The following is a 22,679-nucleotide window of genomic DNA, read 5'->3' as shown; positions in this document are numbered from 1 at the left end:
CAGCGGACACAGCCGTAACGCATGCCAAGGGCTTTTCAGGTGGTGCTTATATAGGCATGATGCACACATGCAGTGCTACAAACAATTTCAGCTGTTACAGAAACATGCAAAGTTATTATTTACAAAACGTGGGGCGAGAGAGCCTGATCACTGCCATCTTGGCTAATTTGCTCCTTCCCTACAACCAGGTAAGAAAGTCTAGGCTAACTCCCAAATGACGGGCCACTAGGAGGAAACTTTATGGAGGAGACTTAATTGACTCCAGCCAAAAGGCAGCAGCACCAAGACCACAACAAGGCGAGCGACATCATCCTGGGCCTTCCAGTCCCAATTAAGCTATGTGGGCTGACACCTCATAAAGCATCTCTGCTAAGCCCCGTCTGCAGTCCCAACCACAGAATTGTGAGCAATAAAACACCTGCTATTTCAGTCACGAAGTATTGGGAGTGGTTTGTTAGGCAGCAACAGCTGAAGTATAAAGTTGTATTATTTGTTCTCTTGCTTTGTAAAATTGTTCTAGTCTGTGCACTATGATTAGGAATTATTTAGCGAGCCACTCTGAAAGCTGCTGCTGCTGCTGCTGCTAAGTCGCTTCAGTCGTGTCCAACTCTGTGCGACCCCATAGACAGCAGCCCACCAGGCTCCCCGTCCCTGGGATTCTCCAGGCAAGAACATTGGAGTGGGTTGCCATTTCCTTCTCCAATGCATGAAGTGAAAAGTGAAAGTGAAGTCGCTCAGTCGTGTCCGACTCCTAGCAACCCCATGGACTGCAGCCTACCAGGCTCCTCCGTCCATGGAATTTTCCGGCAAGAGTACTGGAGTGGGGTGCCATTGCCTACTCTGAAAGCTAATGAGTATTTTTTCTTCAAATATGTGTTTCATCTTAGCTCACAAAAGAGTTGTTTCTCTCCATGTACCACCTTGTACTAACATTTACAAAACAAATACAAATAAAAGGGGAAATATTTGTGACAAATGAGTTGATACCCTTCTCTCACAAATAGAAAAGAAAAATAGCAACACCTCAGTTTTAAAAATGGGAAAAGCCATTTATTCGAAGAAACATAAATGGTCAGTACACATGAGGAAAATACATTAACTCAAGCTCACTAATTTAAAAGAAATGCAAATGAAATCAACATTAGGTATCTTTTTAAAAATTTATTTTTAATTGAAGGATAACTGCTTTACAGTGCTGTGCTGGTTTCTACCAAACATCAACAAGGAGGCATCGTTTTTTAATCTACTGCATGGCCAAAGAACAACTTAAACACTAAGACTTAAAACCTGTGAAAAATGGAAAAAATTCCTTATTAGAGGCGCCAAGTCGGGGACCCCTGTCCTGGAAATACGGCGACTTCGGCGTCTCTGGCCATCAGTTCCCTGACTCAGGGCAGAGTGTGGGCATAAACAGCTACCGCAAAAAGCAGTTGTAAGGCTCACACGATACGCACAGGGAAGAGCACAAAAATGGTTGTTACTTTTTGTTCAGCTCAGTTCATTCACACGTTCACTTCTGTTGGCAGTACTGGAAATGCACAGGAATTACAGGAAAATTCTAACTATTTTCTGAAAAACTGGAGGTGAGATGACTCGGGAGTGACAAGACATCAAGTACGGAGGTGACCAAGTTGGTGAGCGGTGCCTCGGGCAGTGGCGACTTCCCACCGGGACCCCCGCCGCTTGAGCATCCTTGACCAGGCGTCGACGTTCCTCGGATCCCGAGGCCACCACGGGAAGGCGGTGGGAGGACCAGATCCACGCGTTGATTGGCTGTTTGTGAGCACGGGGCGGGGCGGACGGAGGCTCTGGAGGACGCGCGAGCGGAAGGCCGCGGGCGGGTACTTCCGGTCTTTGTGGCTCTCTGCTGCAGGTCCGCGGCTCGCACCCTGGCCGCTCCTGGGCTTCGCGGTGAGGGACGTGGGACTCTAGGCGGAGGGAGGATGGGGAGGGCGCTTGGCCCGGGCGGCAGGCGCGGGGTGGAGGATTCCCGCTGCTTCGCCTGTCCATCCCTGGGTCTCGGCACCTTGTCGTGGCGGCATCTCCGAGTGTCCTGGGGACGCAGGGGAGGCCAGCAATCTAGCCTCTGCTCTCCGGCAGAAAGGGCAATTATTCCTCCTCCACTGTGACTTTTAAGATACTGCGATTTAAGCGAGGTATAAGAATAGAAAGGCTAGTGCGACGGGGCTGGTAAATAAACTACAGATTTGTAGGCTAAGTAGTCTGTTCTCTAAAGTTAACTGTAGGTTAGGTAAGGGTTAAATTGTACTGATCTGTCCGAACTATTCAAGGGCATACTGTTCCATCGAAATTCTCCCATCCAAAAATCAGATCATGATCGATGTACATTATGAAAATTAAAACACAAATTATTAGTTGCCATATTTCACTTTTTAAAATGTTTACTCCCCTATGAGTTCTAAACATTTTGAGAGTTTAGATTAACGGTTTTGCTTTTGTGTCTCATAGTATCTGACGTGTTTTTGAGCACGTGGTAAGCATTTAACAAATACTTCTTGGTTAATTCCTGGGTAGACTCTTATTCAGGAGTAAAAACCTTTGTATCCCAAAACCTGGCTCAGCACAGAGCCCATAATAAGTGCCTCAGTGTTTGTTGAGGAAGTGCATCAGATACTAAATTTGATCAAATGGCAAATGTCCAACGATGTTTTCATTAAACTCATGTTTAATATGAATTTTTTGAAATGTTTTATTACTACCTTAGATGAAAAGCACCATAATTTGCCATAAGTAAAAGGTAACTAAAATAAATTTTTAAAAAGCGTATCAAATCCTAGCTAGATACGGTTACCCATGGAAATCTGAAGCCTATATTTTAAAGAGAATTTTGCAAGTTTTACAGATGATGTTAAAGACAGGCTGTTCTCCCTGATGCAAACAGGATTGAAAGAGAATTGAAGAGTACATTTCCCAATATATGATTCAAGTTAATGCTGCTTTCTTTTGTCTCTAAAATAATTCCTCATAGTATAAATGTGGTAGGAATTCTACAGAATGAGAGACATTGAATGAGGTGAGTGATTTTTAGTTTTGTCGCTTGTTTATTAGTTACGGTCTCCACCCTGACCCCACTCCATATGTTATTCCAGTGACTGATCTTTATTATTACAAGTTCTTAGAGGTTTTTTTTCATCGCTGTAAGTTAACAGTGCTTTTATATCCTTCAGGAAAGAAGAGATTACCCAAAGAAACTCTGAAGTACAGGACCCAGTTTTAGTGAGCTTCACGCTAAGCTGTTTCAGCCCAGAATGGCTGTGGAATCCAGAGCAGTTTCAACCCCAGTACCTCAGAATTCTCAGGAACAAGAGCTGATACTGGTGAAAGTAGAAGAAAGCCGTTCTTGGGGTCAGAAACTTAAGCAGAGTGGGAGTGCCCGATCCTGCCAAGAATTGTTTCGCCAGCAGTTCAGAAAGTTCTGCTACCAGGAGACACCGGGGCCCCGGGAAGCGCTGGGCCGACTCCAGGAGCTTTGCTATCAGTGGCTCAGGCCTGAGTTGCACACGAAGGAGCAGATCCTGGAGCTGCTGGTGCTGGAGCAGTTCCTGAGTATCCTGCCAGAGGAGCTGCAGATCTGGGTTCAGCAGCATAGTCCAAAGAATGGCGAGGAAGCTGTGACTCTGTTGGAGGATCTGGAGAGGGAATTTGATGATCCCGGGCAGCAGGTGGGAACAGGGAGATGTGATATGTTATGGGAAAAGGAATGTACAGACTCGAGCATGTGGCATCATCATAAGAATGGGGTGAGAATTTATCTCCACTGAACCATAACCCTGAAGTGACTACTAGGGCCATACCCATCTCTGTCTTTCATAGTTCTTTTGTCCCTATCCCTCATCCTGGGAGATGTCTTTGTTAACCCCTGAGAGATTTTTACTAAGCATTTTCCCTAGGGATTTTCTCACAGAGCTAACCATATTTTACTGATTTCAGGTCCCAGCTACTCCACAGGGACCACCAATGCCTTGGAAGGATTTGACCTGTCTTGGAGCAGCCCAGGAGTTTACACATATTCAACGCCAGCCTTTAAAGAAACAGCTGAAACCCTGGGAACCTTGCCTTCCCCCCAAGAGTGGTAAGAAATAGAAACTCATCTGGAAACTTATCAGGCCTCTGGTCTCAAGGATAGGGAATTAGCTACGTTTTACAGCACACTCCAGGTGAACCTCATCTTTATTATTCTAGAAAGGAGGTGCTCACTTCTGCAGCTTTGTTTTCAGTGGTCCTGGTGAATTGCAGTTAGCCCTCCTTGTGTCAGTTTGCCTGTCCTTTATTCATTTATTGCTTCATTACATGACTTAATAGGGTGCTAATACATGTTGTATTGTGGTGGGCAGTGGTTCTCTGTTTTCAGGAATGTTTGGGTCTAGATGGGGTGGTTGGCAAGCACAAAGGCAATTATAATACAGTCCCAGGTAGTAAATTATAGAATAAATGTAGCTACTGGGTCCTACTACATATAAAGACACCCACGTCAATTTTAGAGGTTCACTAAGTACTTCCTGGAAGGAGAGACATCTCAGCTAAGACGGGAGCCGTGAGTAGAGGTAAGCTGGGTAAATAAGTGGGAGCAGGAGCTTCCACACTAAAGGGAAAAACTGTTTCTCTGTTCACAACACTTCTGACAGTGGATATGTGAGTCTTCCCTCCTGTTAAGCTCTTCTGACACTAACTACCCAGAACCAGTACAGACCCCACAGGTTAAGGTTTCAGTCCCAGGAAACTGCCCCTTCCCCTGCCCTCCGTCAGATACTAGTCTCACATGTAGTGAGTCCCCAGATTACCCACACTTCTGTCCAGTTTGGCTGCAGATTGGAGGTTCCACAACTGCATCCTGAGGTTTCATAATTTGCTGTAATGGCTCCCAGAACTCAGGAAACACCTTCTTCACCGTTTCCTGTTCATTGTAAGGATACTGATGACCACCCAGATGAAGAGGCCCACAGGGCAAGGTCCAGAAGGGGCCTGAGCACAGGAGCTTCTCTTTCTGGAGTTCAGGATGCACCACTGTCCCTGAAGCTCTCTGAACCCTTTTATTTAATGTGTTATGGAGGTTTTGTTAGGCATGATTAATTACATCATTGGCCATTGGTGTAATTAACTCAATCTCCAGCCCCTCTCTCTGGCATTCAGGGTGGGACTGAAAGTTCTGACTCTCCGGTCAAACTGGAAAATCTTTGGGAACCAGCCCTCCCTGCCCTCTAAGAGTCAACTCATTAGCATAAGCTCCAGTATCCTCTCCTCTCCACCACAGACGAAACTGCAGGGGTTTTCAAAGCTCTGTGCCAGGAACTGGGGGTGAGGTCAAATCCATGTTTCCCACATTACAGTGTCAAATAAGCAAGGGCCACAAAGTCCCAAAGATGAGAGAAGACAACCCGTTCTGGAAATTTCAGGTAATTCCATTTAAATTGAAGAGAGAATTCCTGGGTAAGAGAGAGAAACTAGAGGGGAAATTGGCACACAGGTTGTGAAAATGTGTCTGTCATCCTAACTGGTTTGTACAGTGCAGTGGGGTTCAGCTGAAGGGTTTTAGACAAGGGAGTGACATGATCAGATCTGTGTTTTAAGACTCAGTTGCAGAGACGAGAATGGATTTGAGAAAGGCAGTGCAGAGTCTGGTTAGAGACAGTTGGATCCACGTGGCCACAGGGAATAAATCAGGATGGGGTGAGAGATGGGGAAGATCACAGCTGAAAAAACACATCTGATGATTTAATTTAGTTCGGGACATTTTGGTGTTTGTCAGTTATTTATAGTAACATGGCCAACTCATGTTGGATATGAGAGTCTGGAGCTTAAGAGAACTGGGTTAGAATTGGTGATCTGGGGAGATATTAATAGGTAGCCTAACTAGTGACTAATGAGGAGGTAGTTGGTGGACTGAGGACATGGGAGAGCTCAGAACAGAACTCTAGGGAACTCGTGTTCAAGTGACTGACCTTGAATCTGAGAAGGAACAGCCATAGAAATCAGGCTAATGTGTTTAGAAGAGAGTGTCTCTGGAAGAAAGGTGTAGTCTGCAGTATTAGTGCTACAGAGAGGCCAGCTGAGGAAGATCCAGAAAGTGGCCATTGGATTTAGCAGCTATGAAGTTGGTGATTTTGACGAGGGCAGGGTGGAGGGTGCATAGGTAAGGCAGACAGCAGATTAGAGAATGGGGACCAGTACAGACTGCTGTTTGAAGAAGCTTTACTCTGAGTGGGAGTGAGGTTGCATGAGGGAGATGTATAGGCAAGGAGCTTGATTTAAAAAGATGAAGAGACTTGAATTTATTTAAGTGCTGATGAACAGGAGTCAGCGGAGAAAGATCAAAACAGTAGGCATGAAATAGTGGATAATTGATTTACTGAAGTCTCAGAGGAGGCAGGAAAGGATAAATTTCAAACTGTGGAGGTAGGCCTTAGTATTAGAATGGAGGAGGGACCCTATCTTGACCAGTTAAAGAAAAGGTGCATGCAGACAGCTATATCTTTGTAGGCAGGAGCATCTATTTTCTCTAACCTAGAAAGGGAGTATTGAAAGTGACTAGAGAAATAAAACATTATTTTTTGTTATTACCATTTCAGGTTGTGAGAATAATGAATCAGCAATAAAGAAGGACATTTCAGGAGAGAAATCACAGAGACTTTCCCAGGAGCCTTCATTTGGAGGATTCAGTGAACACAAAAGCAGTTTAGAGTGGCAGCAAGGGAGTGCTCCAGGGGAGACATTGAGAAGATCCCCTTCCCAGAGGGCCAGTTTTAGTCCAGTAATCTTCACACACAAATTGCTAGCAAACAGAGACCACCCTGAGCCCCAGAGAAACTTGATTCTAAGCACAAACTCTGTAACCTATCAGAAAGTTCCTACAGAAGAGAGACCTTACAGGTGTGACATCTGCGGGCACAGCTTCAAACAGCATTCTTCTCTAACACAACACCAGAGAATCCATACTGGAGAAAAGCCCTACAAATGTAACCAGTGTGGGAAGGCCTTTAGTTTGAGGTCCTATCTTATTATTCATCAGAGAATCCATAGCGGTGAGAAAGCCTATGAATGTAGCGAATGCGGGAAGGCCTTCAACCAGAGCTCAGCCCTCATTAGACATCGGAAAATCCACACTGGTGAGAAAGCTTGTAAATGTAACGAGTGTGGCAAAGCATTCAGTCAGAGTTCCTATCTCATTATCCATCAAAGAATTCACACTGGTGAGAAACCCTATGAGTGTAATGAGTGTGGGAAAACCTTTAGCCAAAGCTCAAAGCTTATCAGACACCAGCGAATTCATACAGGAGAAAGGCCTTACGAATGTAACGAGTGTGGAAAAGCTTTCAGGCAGAGCTCAGAGCTGATAACCCATCAGAGAATACATAGTGGAGAGAAACCCTATGAGTGTAATGAGTGTGGAAAAGCCTTCAGCCTGAGCTCAAACCTCATCAGACATCAAAGAATTCACAGTGGAGAGGAACCTTATCAGTGTAACGAATGCGGCAAAACCTTCAAAAGGAGCTCAGCCCTTGTGCAGCATCAGAGAATCCATTCCGGGGAAGAGGCTTACATATGTAGTGAGTGCGGCAAGGCCTTCAGGCACAGATCAGTCCTCACGCGCCATCAGAGAGTCCACACTGTAAAGTGACTTGTGAATACATTGAATACTGTAAATATTTGAGTCAGGCTTCTCTCTTTGTCAGAAGGGTTTCATTTACTTTGGAGTAAAACTCCACAGAGGTGGTTATAAAGTACCAGGTCTCAAGTCATCTGACTACAGCACTTCCCAGTGCTCATGCACATTGTCCCCTGAAAGCTTTTCCTGTGACTAATCAGAACAGCAGGCAGCTTTTCTCTTAACATTAGGAATCCTCAGGAGATGCAGAAGATGGGATTATAACATTTAAATCTCATTTTCCATGAGACTGTCACAAAGAGGGCACAGCAATCCAGACTCTTGTCAATGCATCTAATGATCCATGGGTCAGACTTGGGGCATGGCATGGAGAGTATGAGGGATATTTTCTCAGGAATGCAAAAGGTTTTACTGACCAATTAAGACCAGTGGCAGGGCAGCAACACATGGGGAACAGTTTCATCAGTGACTTATTGAGCCCAGGGCAGGCCAAAAGTGAGACATTGAAGAGAAAATATAAATTAAGTTATCCCAGCAGTTATTTTTTGAGTGGCTGCTATCAGGCACAAGGGGTATGGTGGACAGTAAGCCCGTCTCTGCAGTTTCATGAACAAGGCAAACAGGCAGTGATACTGGTTCCATCAGTGCTTGTGTGACGTTAAGGAGTACCTGACCCAACCTTGGATCAGGGAAGGCCTCTGAGAAAAATTACCTGAAGGATGAGTGGGAGTTAGCCAGGGAGGTAGGCCACCAGGAAGGAAGTCTGGCACATCTGAGAAAAGGAAAAGGCTGTGTTACGTAGAGCATGGCTGTTGAGTTCCTTCTGAAGTATAAAAGAAGTATATAGTCCTCCTGACTATAAAAGAAACATGGGTGTAGCCAGTCTTGTTTACTACAGTGCCTGTAGTTAAAACCTGAACCAGTGGAAAAGTCTGTCAATAAACAAAACCTGGAGTCTTTGGAACACAGGGCGGTAAGGAGCTTTGTCTTGGTTTGTGTGATCCCAGGGTAAGGGTTAATAGGTCGTTTCCTTGTCCATCCTGGAGGCTAGACCTTCCATGTGGGGGAGGGCAGGGGGGCCAGAAAGAGCCCAGTCTAGCAGAGTCCTAGAGTTTCAGCTCTCTCCCTTGCAGGTGTAAGGACTCCTTTGGTTCTTTGGTCAGACCTCAGCTTCTAGTTCCCAAGGCTCTGGGTCAGAAGCTGCCATGCTGCCCTGTTGTCTCTGGGGCTGTGCCTCCACAACAGTGCGCACACCCGCCTCAGGTGCTAAAAAATATTTGTCCATTGCTGGGTCGCTTTTTCTTCTCCAAGCACCTCACGTGTTCAGTTCTATCTTTTTATCAGAAGTATCAGTCTTGGGAAGTTTGTCAAAGACCACACTAAAGGGAAGTAACAGTACCAGTCATGGTCCATCCAGAGACTGCCCTCTTTTGAGGGATCCAGCAGGAAATGTCTCCTCAGACAGGTGCTCCTCAGTGCAATGCAGAAGGGTACAGAGTTTAGTCAGCAACAGGAAGACATGTCGCTTAAAGCTTCTGATAGGTTGGAGGTATAACACACCTCCCAGGTGGCACTAGTGGTAGAGAACGTGCCTGCTAGTGCAGGAGACAGCTGCAGATTCAGTCCCCCGGTCAGGGAAGACCCTGAAGGAGGGCATGACAACCCACTCCAGAACTGCCTGGAGCAGCCCATGGACAGTAGAGCCTGGTGGGCTACAGTACATAGGGTCACAGAGTCGGACACAACTGATGTGACTTAGCACATCACACACCTTAACCAAAGATACAAACCTTTGGGAATCTCGTGTCCTATACATAGGAAAGAGAAGGGTTTTCATGAGGATAGAGACGTAATGCTCCTACTGGGGCATGAGCTTGTACTAACCAACAAGAACAGTGGGAGGGCTACAGCTCAGGCTTGGAAAGAGAATGTAAAAAATGATCAGTTACATTTAACAGAATAGCATGGTAAAGCCATTCAACTCCTGTTCCTCTTCCACAGAGGCAGACTCAATCAAACTGAAACTGGTAGAACAATTGCTAAGTAGGAATTGCTACAACATACATTACAAAAGGCAGATACTCTTCATAGAGTTCTTAATGTATATTGGTAAGAAACATAATAGGTACGTGCAAAGGCTTTGTATAGATGTGTTATTTCTCAGACAGCCCATATTTTAGAGATGAGATGAATGAAGGCTTAGGGTCATGGCTTACTCAAGATCATGTGGCTATAGAGTGGTGAGGTCAGACTGGAAACCCAGGCAGTAGGAATCCAGAACATGTCCATGGAGCCACTTCTCTGTACCATCTCCCCATGAAAAGGTCCCAGTAGAAGAAATAGTACTTAAATAGGCAAGTCAAAAAAGTATAAATGCCAACAGACAATAAATGTTAGCCTTGCTAGAATTAAAGACGTATATTAAAGCAAGAGTTGAGGTGGCAATTCTTCCCCCCTCATAAAACATGACAAAGATTCAGGGAAATTGGGACTCTGATGCTGCTGGTGAGGTGTGAATAGACGCTGTCTGGCAATCAACACCGAAAGCCTTAAACGTTGCCTTTTGTTAAAATTCTACCTGGAAATGTATGCTTCAGAAACCATCATGAATGTATACAAAGTTGTTTTAAAAAGTGATGCTGATTAATAATAAATGACAAAGCATATCTTAAGTAAAAACACAAGACTGCATACAATATGATTCATTTAAAAATATATGCATTAAAAATACTGGAAATATATAAAAACTGATTTGCCTACTGGTTACATCTGAGTAATAAGATTATAGGTGATTTAATTTTTTTTCTTGTGCTTGTGTCTTCCAACGTTTCCTACAATAAATATCTCAAACTTCTAAAGTTAGAGGAACAAAAGGTTTAAAAGGGAATGGAAGCCTAGGATAGTTGAAAAACACCAAGGAAAGCACGTGCTTTCTATAGCATCTTTGTCCCTTCTGAGTCCCAGGAGGTCAGTTAACTCATTAACTATCTGTGACTTCCTCACTGGTAAATGACAGTGCAGATGTATTCACCTCACTAGTGTACAAAAAAGTCTGCAAATTATAAATTTTTGTGAAGAACAATAGCCTTGACAAGAAGACTTCTGTTCTCAGTGGTGCTTTTCCATGAATTCTGCACCACAAGCAAGTCACATAACTCTGGACCCTCAGTCCAAAGGAGCTGAAGTAGGTGATCTCTTTAAGAGTTAAAGCTTCAACAGTCTTATGTTTATGAGATGGGGGTGGGGGTGGAGGTGGGGGGGGGGGGGGAATGGGCACCAAATAAGGTAGATGCCAAAGGTAATTGTTTTTTCCTTCACCAGAATTGCTGGAGGAAAAGTAACCCATCTGTTTCTTTTCTGCTCAGATCCCTCATTTCTTGGGGTGGAGAGGCAGTCCACTGTTTACCCTAAACGGATCCTGCACAAATTCTTGGATTTTAAAAGATGTGGAATGTAGGCACAGTGCTTAATACCAGTTTTCTACCTCTCCCTCACGTCCACAGGCTAGTTAACACTGTCTAGATGAGAGAATTAGAAATTTAAACACGTCTGACCTTGGTCTTAACTCCCCTGTGAACAGCATTGCTTCTTTTGCCCCTTGAAGTGAATCTTCAGAGCAGGGAGACTTGCCAGTCATTTCCGTGCAGAAGGAACGCATCTGGAGAGCATTTCTGCAAAGTCAAGAGGGAGGGTGAGTAGACAGACCCACCCCCTGCTTTCTGATGGGCCAGAACCAGACACCGCTGCTCAGTAACTATCATTCACAGCTGTCTCCTTGGCAGGCACGAACGATGGCAGATCTAGAGGGTCATGGGGTTTTCCTTCATGTGTGATTGTATTAAGGACCTGCTGAGAGGAGAGGGGAAAGCTGGAGCATTCTCCCAGACTCTTGCTCTCAAGACAGGTGGGGAAGTGTCCGGATTCTGGTGGATGCAGGGCATGTGTGTTCAGAGGGGACTTGCTCTGATTCCCATGTTCTTTCAACCACAGTTCAGCCCCAGATGGCCCCTCAATTTTGTGGCTTCACCTGATGAACTGCATCCCCAGGGACTAGCTAGCATCTCAGACACATTTTGGCCATGGAATCAAAGCTGAGATCACCAGCTCCCAGCCTTCCACAGCTCCTTCCCCTGTTTCCCCAACATGTCTCCACTTGTCTTACTGTGCTTATTACTGAGTGATCAATTTCAAAGCAAAACTCAAAACTCAAATTTTATTACAAGACATCTTGCATTACATTCTCATACTAAATAGCTGAAGTATAACAACAAGGTCCTACTGTATAGTACAAGGAACTATATTCAATGTCCTGAGATAAATCATAATGGAAACGAGTATGTTAAAGAATATATAGATATATAACTGAATCACTGCTGTACAGCAGAAATTTACAATATTGTAAATCAACTACCAAAAATTTTTTAATGAACAGTTGAAGTATATATTCAAAAGTATAAATGTTAAAAATCAGTTACTAAGAATGATTAACCAGATAAGATTATTACCAAGAAAAAATATATGTGTGTATATTATATATATTAGGGTTGATGGGTTAAAAAAATGAATAGAAAGTACTCTAAAATGTTAACAGTGTTTCTATGGATGATGGGATCCTGGGTGATTTATACTTTCTCATTTTCTATACTATCAACATTTATAGTTCACAATCAGGAAAAGATATTCAATGGTATTAAAAACATGAAATCATTTGATTGTCACCTACAGGAAAAGGCAACTCTATCCATCTGAAAAATCTTTTTAGATATCTGATTGACCTCACTAGTGATCCTACGGCCTCTGGACACAAAGGCTGTTCCCCCAATCCCACCTCCCCTGTTAGCCACAACAGCTTTGATCACCATGTCTTCTTCAGAAGTGACAGCATCAGGAAGGGAAACTGGGGTACCCTAGAAGAGGACTCAGACTTTCTCTTAGGTATTAACTGCCCTCAACAATTACTGGTGAGTTAATTAAAACTGACAAAAATTAGAAAAGTTGAGTTTTGAGGCATCTGAGAGGGTAATTCAACAAATACTCATTGCCCTCAAGTAGCTTAGCATCTGTGAGTCTGATGAAGAGGAGGGCAAGCAGGGAATGAGACATAGTGGAGCCTGGGAGGACCTCCTACTCCCATGTTCCTGTCAGCTTCTCATTTCTGGGCCCCAGGGTCATGAGACACAAGCACTCTAGTCCACACTGTCCCTCTAGCATCCAATATGTACTCCTTCCTAGATGTACAAACATGTCTTTTTCATGCATCACAGCCAAGTCTCCCATCACACTAATTCTCTGAGTACTTCAAGAGATTGGGATTGGCTACCCAACTCAGTGACTAAATAGGAAGCGAGGGACCAACACCTCTCCTGGCTTCTGAACCAGGGGCCACAAGAACAAATTGTTGCCAGAGAGAAGTGTCAGAAGAAGGGATGGTTCCAGATCCTCTCTTCATGCCATGCAGCATGCGATAACCTCTGCATGTAACATTCTCTTCCTTCTCGCTTTGTTCTGGCTAACCTCTACCCACCTTTTATGTCTCAGCTGAGATTTCATCACATCCAGGAAGCCTTTGGTGACTCATGGACCAGGTTAGGTATCCCTTGCCATCCATGCATTTCAACAGAATCATACATGCACACCACACATATACATATACTCACATATATGAATATGTGTATATATATTTCTGAATATGCATATATATGTAAGGGCTTCCGTGGTGGCTCAGTGGTAAAGAATCCGCCTGCAATGCAGAAGCTCCAAGAGATGCAGGTTAGATCTTTGGGTCGGGAAGATCCTCTGGAGGAGGAAATAGCAACCCACTCCAGTATTCTTGCCTGGAGAATCCCATGGACAGAGGAATTTGGGGTCGCAAAGAGTCAGATATAACTGAAGCAACTGACCATGCACGCATGCATATATATATAAAACTTACTAGCCCTTAACTCAAGATGCAGTGGCCATGTCTGCCCCTGATGAATGGCACATACCAGGCGCTCACTAAACAAGCAGACCTCAGCAGGAAGGCCAGGGCTGAGGAGAGAACTGACGTGGGAGGAGAATGAGTCACCATTCCCCAGATACTACTAAACTGATCCAGGGCATAATTCAACGTTTCACAACCTCACAACACAACATTTCAGAGAACTGGATAATTTGGCATGTGCCTTCACCTGCCAAATACAAATGCTCTTGCCTGGGCAGGGATCCTTGCCATTAGAGGCATCACCTCCTAGGCATCTTATAAGGAGCTCTCTCAGGATCTCTTCCCTAACCCCAGATTTACTGTGAAGGTACCCATTCAACACTTCAACAAATATCCTTCTGTGGATCTACTCTTACAACAGTTCATGGCACTGGAAGGACAAGAATTCTGCTCTCAGAAAACCTTTATCTTCTGTGGAGTCTCACCCCCAAAGTGAATTCCTAGCATTTCACAATTGTACAACTCTTACCCAAAGAGTTACACTCTGGTGTGAGTTCTCTGATGCTGCATGAGGCCTGATCTATGCCTAAAGGTCTTCCTACATTCACTGCATTCATAAGGCTTTTCCCCAGTGTGGATCCTCTGATGCTGGGTGAGGGCTGAGCTTTGATTGAAGGATTTTCCACATGCATTACATTCATAAGGTTTCTCTCCAGTGTGAATTCGCTGATGTTCAATAAGGATAGAGCTTCTACTGAAAGCCTTACCACATTCAGTACATTCATAGCCTTTGTCTCCAGTGTGAATTTTCTTATGCTGGGTAAGGGCTGAGCTCCGGCTGAAAGCTCTCCCACATTCACCACATCCATAAGGCTTCTCTCCAGTGTGAATTCTCTGATGCCGGATGAGCTCTGAGCTGCCCCTGAAGGCTTTTCCACATTCACAACATCCATAGGGTTTTTCACCACTATGAATTCTCCAATGTCGAACAAGGTCTGATCTCAGACTAAAGGCTTTGCTACAATCTTGACATGCATAAGGTCTCTCTCCAGTATGAATTCTCTGATGTCTAATCAGCTTGGAGCTCTGGCAAAAGGCTTTCCCGCAGTCCAAGCACTCATAGAGCTTACCCCCAGAAAGAATTCTCGGTTGTGTTATAGAGTTTGAGTTCAGGCTGAGGCTTCCTATACTTTCATTACATTCCAGGAAATTCTTTTCTGTGGCGATTTTCTTGGTGAAGCTGGCCAGTCTAAAATGTGTTTCCTGGGAAGGGAACTGACTCAGTTTGTTCCCAGACGCACTGCCTTTCAGCTTCTCAAAATTGTCCAGACCTCCTAAAGCTTCTTCAAGTATCTGTCCTGAAGGAGTTTCCCCAGGGAGTCGTCTTGGAGGTATTGTGGTTGCTGATGCAACACATTCAATAATTTCTTGCTTTGCTGTCAATACTCTGTCAGCCACCAGCTTGCCATCTAAAAATGTGAATAGAATATGCAAGTGTCATTTGCTCCCCATGCTGGAAGAAAAAACTTACTATAGTGAGAATAGAAAAGAAATCAAGTAAAATAGGTATTTACCTGTTAGAAGGAAAACTATTAAAAATTAGCTTCCAAATCTACAATTAAGAGAAGTGACTTGGTTTCAGTTTTATTTATTAAATAAAAAATAAAAATGGTTAAAAAAAAGAGAGAGAGAGAGAAGTGACTTGGGGTAGTGAGAGGTGCCCGTCCCCAGACAGTAATATAGACTAGAATGAGAGTCAGCCTGGGAAAGGAGAGATAGTGAACAGTGAAAGACATTAGCTAAAGGAGATGGTGGTAAACAGGGGTAGCAGTGAGAGAGCAGGAAGCTGGGAGACAGTCCTGGGTTAGAGGAGAAGGTGTGTTTTTAGGTAATGAGGGAAAGGAAAAGAGGAACAACTAGGAACAAGTAGGCTAAAGAAAGATGTCTGAGTCTTGAATCTAGTCCTTCTAGAAAAACAGGAGAGCAGAAGATACAATTGGAAAACACTTCAAGGTTTAGAACTGAACAGAGGTAGGCGGTACAAGGGCTTCCCAGGTGGTGCTAGTGGTAAAGAACCCACCAGCCAATGCAGGAGACGTGTGTTCAATCTCTGGGTTGGGAAGATCTCCTGGAGGAAGACACGGCAACCCACTCCAGTATTCATGCCTGAAGAATCCCATGGACTGAGGGCCACAGTCCCTAGAGTCCCAAAGAGTCAGACACGACTGAATCAACTTAGCACGCACACACACAGGGGGTGCAAAGGTAAATGGCAGATTCTGGTAAGTTCTTAGTTGATCAAATAATTACAAGCAAATAGAATACGATATGCAGAGCATAATAAAAGGAATCTTGTGAATTCCTGACTCATTCAGGGTCTGGTGGGAGTCTTCCATGTTCACTTTTTTATTGATAAACGGTCAACGAAGGTTGGAAAGGAGAGGCAGATATGACTGCCTGGTGCCAAACCTTCAGCTCTCACACAACATGCCCCTCTCATTTCTAGATTTCTCGTAACTCAAAATAGGAGGCTACTAAATGATGGCTAAGGTAACTTGAATTATTTTGCATGGAGAAAATCTGAAAAACTGTTAAGCTACTTTCTACCTCCTCAAAGTTCTCTAAACTTATACACATTCTACAGATTAGGAAATGAAGACTCAGAGAGGCTATATCATTGATATCTCTTGTTGCTGTTGTTTAGTTATTAAGTCTTGTCTGACTCTTTGCGACCCCATGGACTGTAGCCCGCTAAGGCTCCTCTGTCCATGGGATTATTGGAGCGGGTTGCCATTTCCTTCTCCATGGGATCTTCCTGACCCAAGGATGGAACCCAGGTCTCCTTCTTGGCAGGCAGGTTCTTTATCACTGACCCACCACCGAAGTTCACCGATGTAAGGTCACAGAATAAACAATTGGTAGAGTTAGGATTCAACCAAAGATGCTTCACATCAAGGTTTACAGTTTTCCCTCCATGTCATCTGCCTTTCTTATTGGAAGGAAGCATGGCTATAATGGCATGGCACTGAGGGGAAAAAAAATTTTTTTTAACATTTTTGTTTTATTTTTGTAAAAAAGCATGTTTTTATATGAAAATAAATACCTTTTCTGATATTCTTGTAGTTCATGATACTTCAAACACAACAATAAAGTCTCACAATGATTACCTGACCAAAGCAGAGGGCTATCCAGCTTCTCTTTCCCTCACTCCTTACCAGAAATCACAGATGGATGACACTGCCTCTTAGATTAGGATGGAACACTCAAATTCACACTGTTCTTGGATCTTAGACAGAAACTTAATCAAGCCTGTGCTTGTTTGAAAAGGGAAAAATTATAAATAAAAGCATAATATATAAAAAGGGCTGAAGAATAATAAGCACCAACTTGGTTAAAGTCAGAGAAGTAACAACCCAATGAGAAATTTTCTGAAAGTAGTAAATAGATCAAATTATTAGAGTATAAAGTGGCAATAAAATTTTGTAGGGACAAAATTAGGGTTGTGAACATTAGAACAGTTACATAATTTACAGGATTTAAAATATCTCTTACTCCTTGGAAGGAAAGTTATAACCAACCTAGACAGCATATTAAAAAGCAGAAATATTACTTTGCAAACAAAGGTCTGTCTAGTCAAGGCTATGGATTTTCCAGCAGTCATGTATGGATGTGAGAGTTGGACTATAAAGAAAGCTGAGCACCAAAGAATTGATGCTTTTGAACTGTGGTTTTGGAGAGGACTCTTGAGAGTCCCTTGGACTGCAAGGCGATCCAACCAGTCCATCCTAAAGGAAATCAGTCCTGAATATTCATTGGAAGGACTGATGTTGAAGCTGAAACTCCAATACTTTGGCCACCTGATGTGAAGAGTTGACTCATTTGAAAAGACCCTGGTCCTGGGAAAGACTGAAGGCGGAAGGAGAAGGTGACAGAGGATGAGATGGTTGGATGGCATCACTGACTCAATGGACGTGAGCTTGAGTAAACTCTGGAAGTTGGTGATGGACAGGGAGGCCTCGCTTGCTGAAGTTCATGGGGTTGCAAAGAGTCAGACATGACTGAGTGAACTGAACTGAACTGAAAATACCTCTTCAAATTCTGTAATTACATGAAGTCAAATCATGAGACCAGTACAAAATCCTGACCTTAGATGTATAGATCAGGAAAATATCAAGACTTTTATTCTTTCAACTATATATGTTTATTATATAAAAATATTAGGATAAACAGTTAACTAGAATAATTTATGGAAATTTAAGATTGAAAGTAGAATAACAAATGACTACTTGAGTATTTAGAAATATTTGTACAAAAATAAGCCAAATAATCTAATTACTATCTCCCAAGAATGAATGATAATTCACAACCAAGCCCAAAGTCCAGAGGCTGGAGGGCAGAGTACAGATTATAGGAGACACTCTGGAAGAGAAATAAGCCATAGGTTTCCCTATAGAAAAGCTCTTCTATATAACATCCCCTGGTGGCTCAGAGGTTAAAACGTCTGCCTGGAATGCAGGAGACCCAGGTTCAATCCCTGGGTCGGGAAGATCCCTTGGAGAAGGAAATGGCAACCCACTCCAGTACTCTTGCCTGGAGAATCCCATGGAGGGAGGAGCCTGGTTGGCTACAGTCCAGGGGGTCGCAAAGAGTTGGACACGACTGAGTGACTTCACTTTCACTTTCACCCCACCCCACTACTTCCCTACCTTTTCAATACCCTGTATGGTCTAAAATCCTCTTACCTAGGGACTCAGCCTTAATTACACAGGGTAACACTATAAAGATGATGCTCCACTGCCCACCCAAATCACCTTCACCAGTATGGTGCCTCCTTCCCTCAGCTGCTGCAACTGTTGGCTCCTAATGACCTACAGCTGTCCCCTTCTCTGGAGACTTTCCCTGGCAGATGAAAGCCACCCGGCCTAGGAAATTACTCCACCCTCACCACCCTCCACCCCAACTCAAGAAGCGACAACACAGCAGTACAATTATGCTCCAGGGGGATCCCTGCAAAGCCCCACCACATGGATTAAGCCAAGGCTAGGTTTCTTGATCTTGCCCCTTCCTAACCCTCCCTCTCTCACTCCATCCAGAGTTCTCCCGAAGAGCATGTTCTCAGCAAACCACCTGCACTCAAATCTCCAACACAGACTTCTCTTCTTGCAAGACATACTATTAGGCTAGTGAAGAAGCTACAGGAAAATTATATTATATATTATGTAACGAGGGTGTAAGGCTGTAAAAATTACGTGATGGCTCTTACAATCCAGTCAGAGTGGATTCCTCCAATGATTTAAACCTCAGGACCCAGGTAAAAGATGTGAAATGATCCACATTAATCCTTCAGAAGTGGAGGTGAAACCCTCATGACTAAGAAAGAGATCAGCATAACGAGATTCATCAGGAATCCAGTAAAGGCCATTCAAGGCCATATACTTAGGGACCAGGCATAAACGGAGGATGAGGAAGGCTGGATTGAGTCAAAAATGTAATACCACTGTGAAAGAGTGAACAATAAAAAGATGCAAAGTGCAACACGTAAGAGGGGTGTGAATCTACCTTATAAACTAGTCAGATCTTTATTAGAGTATTTTATTTTTTTATCCCTGTAGTTCAAATGAATGTGGAGAACCTGAAGCATGTCCAGGGGAATGACCAGAGATGGAACAGAGAGTCAGAGGCAGTGAGATGCTTAGTTAAAACAAAGTTAAAGGGCGGTGTACTCACTGCCTTCAAGAATAGGTTGTGTTTTATGAGGACTCTGCTGAACAAATAAAATAAAATGGAATTAAAGTTGGAAGTAGTTCATATCGACCCAGAAAAGAAGTTTAAGATTGTTGTAGCTGGCTGGTCTGCTTGCCGTAACACAATACCATACACTGGATGGCTTAAACAACAGAAATTTACTTTCTCACAGTTCTGGAGGTTGGAAGTCCAAAATCAATGTGTTGACAGGTTTTTTTTCCCCCTCCAGGTCTACCTCTCTGTGGCTTGCAGTGGCTTTCTTTCCTGTGTCCTTATATTGTTGTCCCTCAATTTGTGTTATGTCCCAATCTCCTCTTCTTACAAGGACACCGTCATATTGGATTAGAGATCACCCTAACAATCCCATGTTAACTTATTTACTTCTTTAAAGGCTCTATCTCAAACACAGTCATATTCTGAGGTACTGGAGGCTAAGGCTTCAACACAGAAATTGGGGGCAGGGGGACATAATTCAGCCCACAACAAATATCAGAATGAAAAAAACAAGAATGACTTAAAAAATTACAGGACACTCTCATTCCTTAAGACCTTAAAATAGGAATAATCTACTCTAACTGATTTAGATATTTACCTACTTTAAGGCAGAGGACTCGAGGAAATGATTGTTAAAGTCCACTTGAATGTAGCTCCTACTGGATGCAGAAGATGGTTCACTTGGCAAATGATGTGTCAGGAGAGCTGGAAGGGAGTTTCTCAGGAGGTCTCAATGTACAGATGCATGAGTTCCTTTGGTGAACTGCCAAAATCTGAGAGCTAGCCCTTGACCTTGTGGCCTCATAAACCTAACTTTATCATCATACAATGAATAGATTTACCTCTTGGGGTCAACTCTCATTAGCCAAGCTCATGAAACTGAGCAGGAAAACCACAATAAGAATGAATGAATAATGTAACTGTCACACAGACCAGACTAGACTAATGTACTTTTTTATTATAGCTAAGTTTCATGGGAACTTAATAAGATTGTTTGGTAAAAATGAAATCGGAAGGGTAGGTGAGTGTAACAAACTTGTTCATGAAAACAAGTTAATAAGCCTGATGTATGTGCTGCCCATAGGGATGACTTTGCCAATAACATAAAGCCCCCTGGTCAGCTTCAAACCCACCCTTCGATACCCTGCCTGTGACACACTTCTCCCTGGCCGACTGACACGATGTGAACTTTAACAGTAGAGGGGCCAAACAGACACTGGAGGAGGAAGGGTCTTCCCTTCCTGGTTCTGGTGTGCTCTCTTTGTTTCCCTGCAAGGTGCAGGGCACCATCCCTCAGCATGGCTTTCCAGCAAGTTCCGTGTCATGGCACCTCCCCATGGGGGGCTCCTGGCACTCAAAAAGGTGGCTTCTCAGGGAATTCTGCCCCCTAGAACACAACACTCTCCCCCCACCCATGAATGGCTGTCCTCAAACCCCAAAGAGCAGTTTCCCAGCAAGTCTGCCAGCAAGCACTTCTGGGAACATTTCAGCGGGCCACAGCTGTGCCCTTTTCAACAAGGTCTGGACCTCAGCTCTGCCAGGGGAGGGAGAGGATGTGGCACCCTCTTGCAGACTGGTTCCTTTCTGGGGTGATCTACCTCAATCCCAGAGACTCCTACATGTGTTATTTCTGTATACTTAATGGGGATTTTAAAAACTAGTTAGTAATTAATCCCCTGTCATAGTTAATAATTCTTAATGCTAAACTTCCCCTGTTCAAGCTACCATGTAATTTCTCTTACTGATACATTATTCGTCTTCATCTTAGGAACTGCCTTGACAGTAGGACCATAATATTAAAAAAACAGAATACTGGTCTTTGAATATTATGGGTATTATTAGAAAATTCTATTAGAGACCTTAATTTTTTCTAAGTTTCTTTTTTTATTTTTTTAATTAATTTTAGTTTTTTTTTCTTATGCTGGGTCTTCGCTGTTGTATGTGGGCTTTCTCTACTTGCGGTGAGAGGCAGCTACTCTCTAGCTGCAGTGCACAGGCTTCTTACTGGGGTGCTCCTCGTGTGGTGGAGCGTGGGCTTCAGTAGTTGTGGTGGACTGGTTTAGTTGAGGCAGGTGGGATCTTCCCTGACCAGGGATGGAACCCGTGTCCTCAGCATTGGCAGACGAATTCTTAACCACTGGACCATCTGGGAAGTGCTGAGACCTTAACTCTTAACCCAGAATTAGAAATTATGTTGGAATTTCAGATTCTAGGCAGAGCCAAAGGAAGAATATTTCTAGGTAAGGGGGCTTTTCCACAACATTTAATGACAGTCACAAGCAGCAGTCATTAAGAAAATGCCCCATGCCACACATTTACACCTTCACCTCCATCCTCAACCCCACATGGACTGTGGCTCCTCACCTGTCTCACAGAAAGCCTGGCACTCCTGAGTCTCATTCTTGCCCCGCTTTTCCAAGGGCTGGAGCTGGATACTCGGTGACTTCAGTGCTCCCACAGATGTCATTTCCTTCCAGGTCATTCCCTGGCCATGAGCTGTGTCCTAGGAGTAATCAAGTACCAACACTATGATTCTGAGGACACACAAGAGGAAAACCCCTAGAATAACAGGGCAGGCCAACCAGAGTCAGAAACTCAAGCAAATGATTAGATAGAGAACAATAAGGCAAATAGCTCTAGTGACTTGATCCTAGTGGACAAATAATAAGCCAAAAGACAAAAATTTTTATCGTTCTCTGGTAGCCCGGTCAAGTCACTCAGAATGGCTTTCTCATTAACCTACAAATGGTTAAACAAGCCAACAAAACACCTCCCTACCTGTTGCCTTGGCTTGTCGAGCTCCTTCTCCAGCTCCTCCAACATCTCCACGGCGTCCTCTCCGCTCTCTGGTCGGTTCTCTCGGAACAAGGCCTGCAGCTCCTCGGGCAGGATGGCCAGGAACTGCTCCAGCACCAGCAGCTCCAGGATCTGCTCCTTGCTGAGCACCTCGGGCCTCAGCCACTGACAGCAAAGCTCGCGGAGCCGGCCCAGCGCCTCCCGGGGCCCCGCGGAGTCAGAGTAGCCAAACTGCCTGAACCGCTGGCGGAAGGCCTCCCGGCTACAGGCGTTTCCCTGACGGCCGAAGTCCTGCCCCCAAACACAGTTTTCTTCTTCAACCTTCACCACGACGAGTCTTTCTTGCCCTTTTGGAGCACAGTAGGCCAAGGCTGCAGACTTCCCTGCCATTCTGGGCAGAGACAATCTGAATTCAGAGGCTGCCTAGCCGAAGTGGTGAGCAGATGGGTCTGTGTCTACGAGATTTCTTCTGAGTTCTGATGCTTCAGGGAGCTCCTGAGGTGGACGATGCTAATGTCACACAGGGGGAAAAATGTGTTTAGAATATAAATTCAACTGTTTGAAGACCAGGTGACACAGAGCATAGCGCTGTAAAGA

General features: G+C 44.0%; 3 protein-coding genes across 5 annotated transcripts in view; 1 reads left to right on the top strand and 2 right to left on the bottom strand.

The window, feature by feature from the left end:
- The first annotated feature begins 1,823 nt into the window (after positions 1–1,823).
- LOC139176022 (zinc finger protein 397) lies at positions 1,824–10,308 on the top strand. Of its 2 annotated transcripts, XM_070778749.1 has the most exons (5): positions 1,824–1,911; positions 3,189–3,761; positions 3,952–4,093; positions 5,349–5,414; positions 6,588–10,308. In XM_070778749.1, the coding sequence occupies exons 2-5, from the start codon at positions 3,270–3,272 to the stop codon at positions 7,634–7,636; spliced, it is 1,749 nt and encodes a 582-aa protein (XP_070634850.1). In that variant the 5' UTR covers positions 1,824–1,911; positions 3,189–3,269; the 3' UTR covers positions 7,637–10,308. The 2 variants fall into 2 exon arrangements, with proteins under 2 accessions (XP_070634850.1, XP_019842101.2); XM_019986542.2 differs by lacking the exon at positions 5,349–5,414 and having other exon boundaries at positions 3,189–3,683.
- LOC109577756 (zinc finger and SCAN domain-containing protein 30) lies at positions 3,040–22,472 on the bottom strand. Of its 2 annotated transcripts, XM_070778750.1 has the most exons (4): positions 22,065–22,472; positions 21,651–21,789; positions 14,077–15,016; positions 3,040–11,295 (listed from the first exon to the last, which is right to left on the bottom strand). In XM_070778750.1, exons 1-3 carry the CDS (start codon positions 22,470–22,472, stop codon positions 14,085–14,087), a joined length of 1,479 nt encoding a protein of 492 aa, XP_070634851.1. In that variant the 3' UTR covers positions 3,040–11,295; positions 14,077–14,084. The 2 variants fall into 2 exon arrangements, with proteins under 2 accessions (XP_070634851.1, XP_019842102.2); XM_019986543.2 differs by lacking the exon at positions 3,040–11,295 and having other exon boundaries at positions 11,824–15,016.
- ZNF24 (zinc finger protein 24) overlaps positions 22,470–22,679 on the bottom strand; it is a 54,382-nt gene continuing 54,172 nt past the window's right edge. The window contains exon 4 of the mRNA XM_019986546.2: positions 22,470–22,592. Within this exon, the coding sequence (XP_019842105.1) occupies positions 22,567–22,592 (26 nt within the window). The 3' untranslated portion in view covers positions 22,470–22,566. The remainder of the gene's footprint in view (positions 22,593–22,679) is intronic.

Source organism: Bos indicus, chromosome 24 (assembly GCF_029378745.1).
Source record: "Bos indicus isolate NIAB-ARS_2022 breed Sahiwal x Tharparkar chromosome 24, NIAB-ARS_B.indTharparkar_mat_pri_1.0, whole genome shotgun sequence".
Lineage (NCBI taxonomy): Eukaryota > Metazoa > Chordata > Mammalia > Artiodactyla > Bovidae > Bos > Bos indicus.
Note: the sequence above shows the minus strand (reverse complement) of the source record. Positions and strands in the feature narration are given on the sequence as shown.

Excerpts from the sequence above, each read along its gene's own strand:
- LOC139176022 (XM_070778749.1), top strand. The coding sequence starts at position 3,270 with ATGGCTGTGGAATCCAGAGCAGTTTCAACCCCAGTACCTCAGAATTCT. Across the intron at positions 3,762-3,951 it reads GGCATCATCATAAGAATGGG|GTCCCAGCTACTCCACAGGG; the intron begins GTGAGAATTTAT and ends TACTGATTTCAG. Across the intron at positions 4,094-5,348 it reads TTGCCTTCCCCCCAAGAGTG|TGTCAAATAAGCAAGGGCCA; the intron begins GTAAGAAATAGA and ends CCCACATTACAG.
- LOC109577756 (XM_070778750.1), bottom strand. The coding sequence starts at position 22,472 with ATGGCAGGGAAGTCTGCAGCCTTGGCCTACTGTGCTCCAAAAGGGCAA. Across the intron at positions 21,790-22,064 it reads TCGACAAGCCAAGGCAACAG|GACACAGCTCATGGCCAGGG; the intron begins GTAGGGAGGTGT and ends GATTACTCCTAG. Across the intron at positions 15,017-21,650 it reads CCAGGCTTTCTGTGAGACAG|ATGGCAAGCTGGTGGCTGAC; the intron begins GTGAGGAGCCAC and ends TCACATTTTTAG.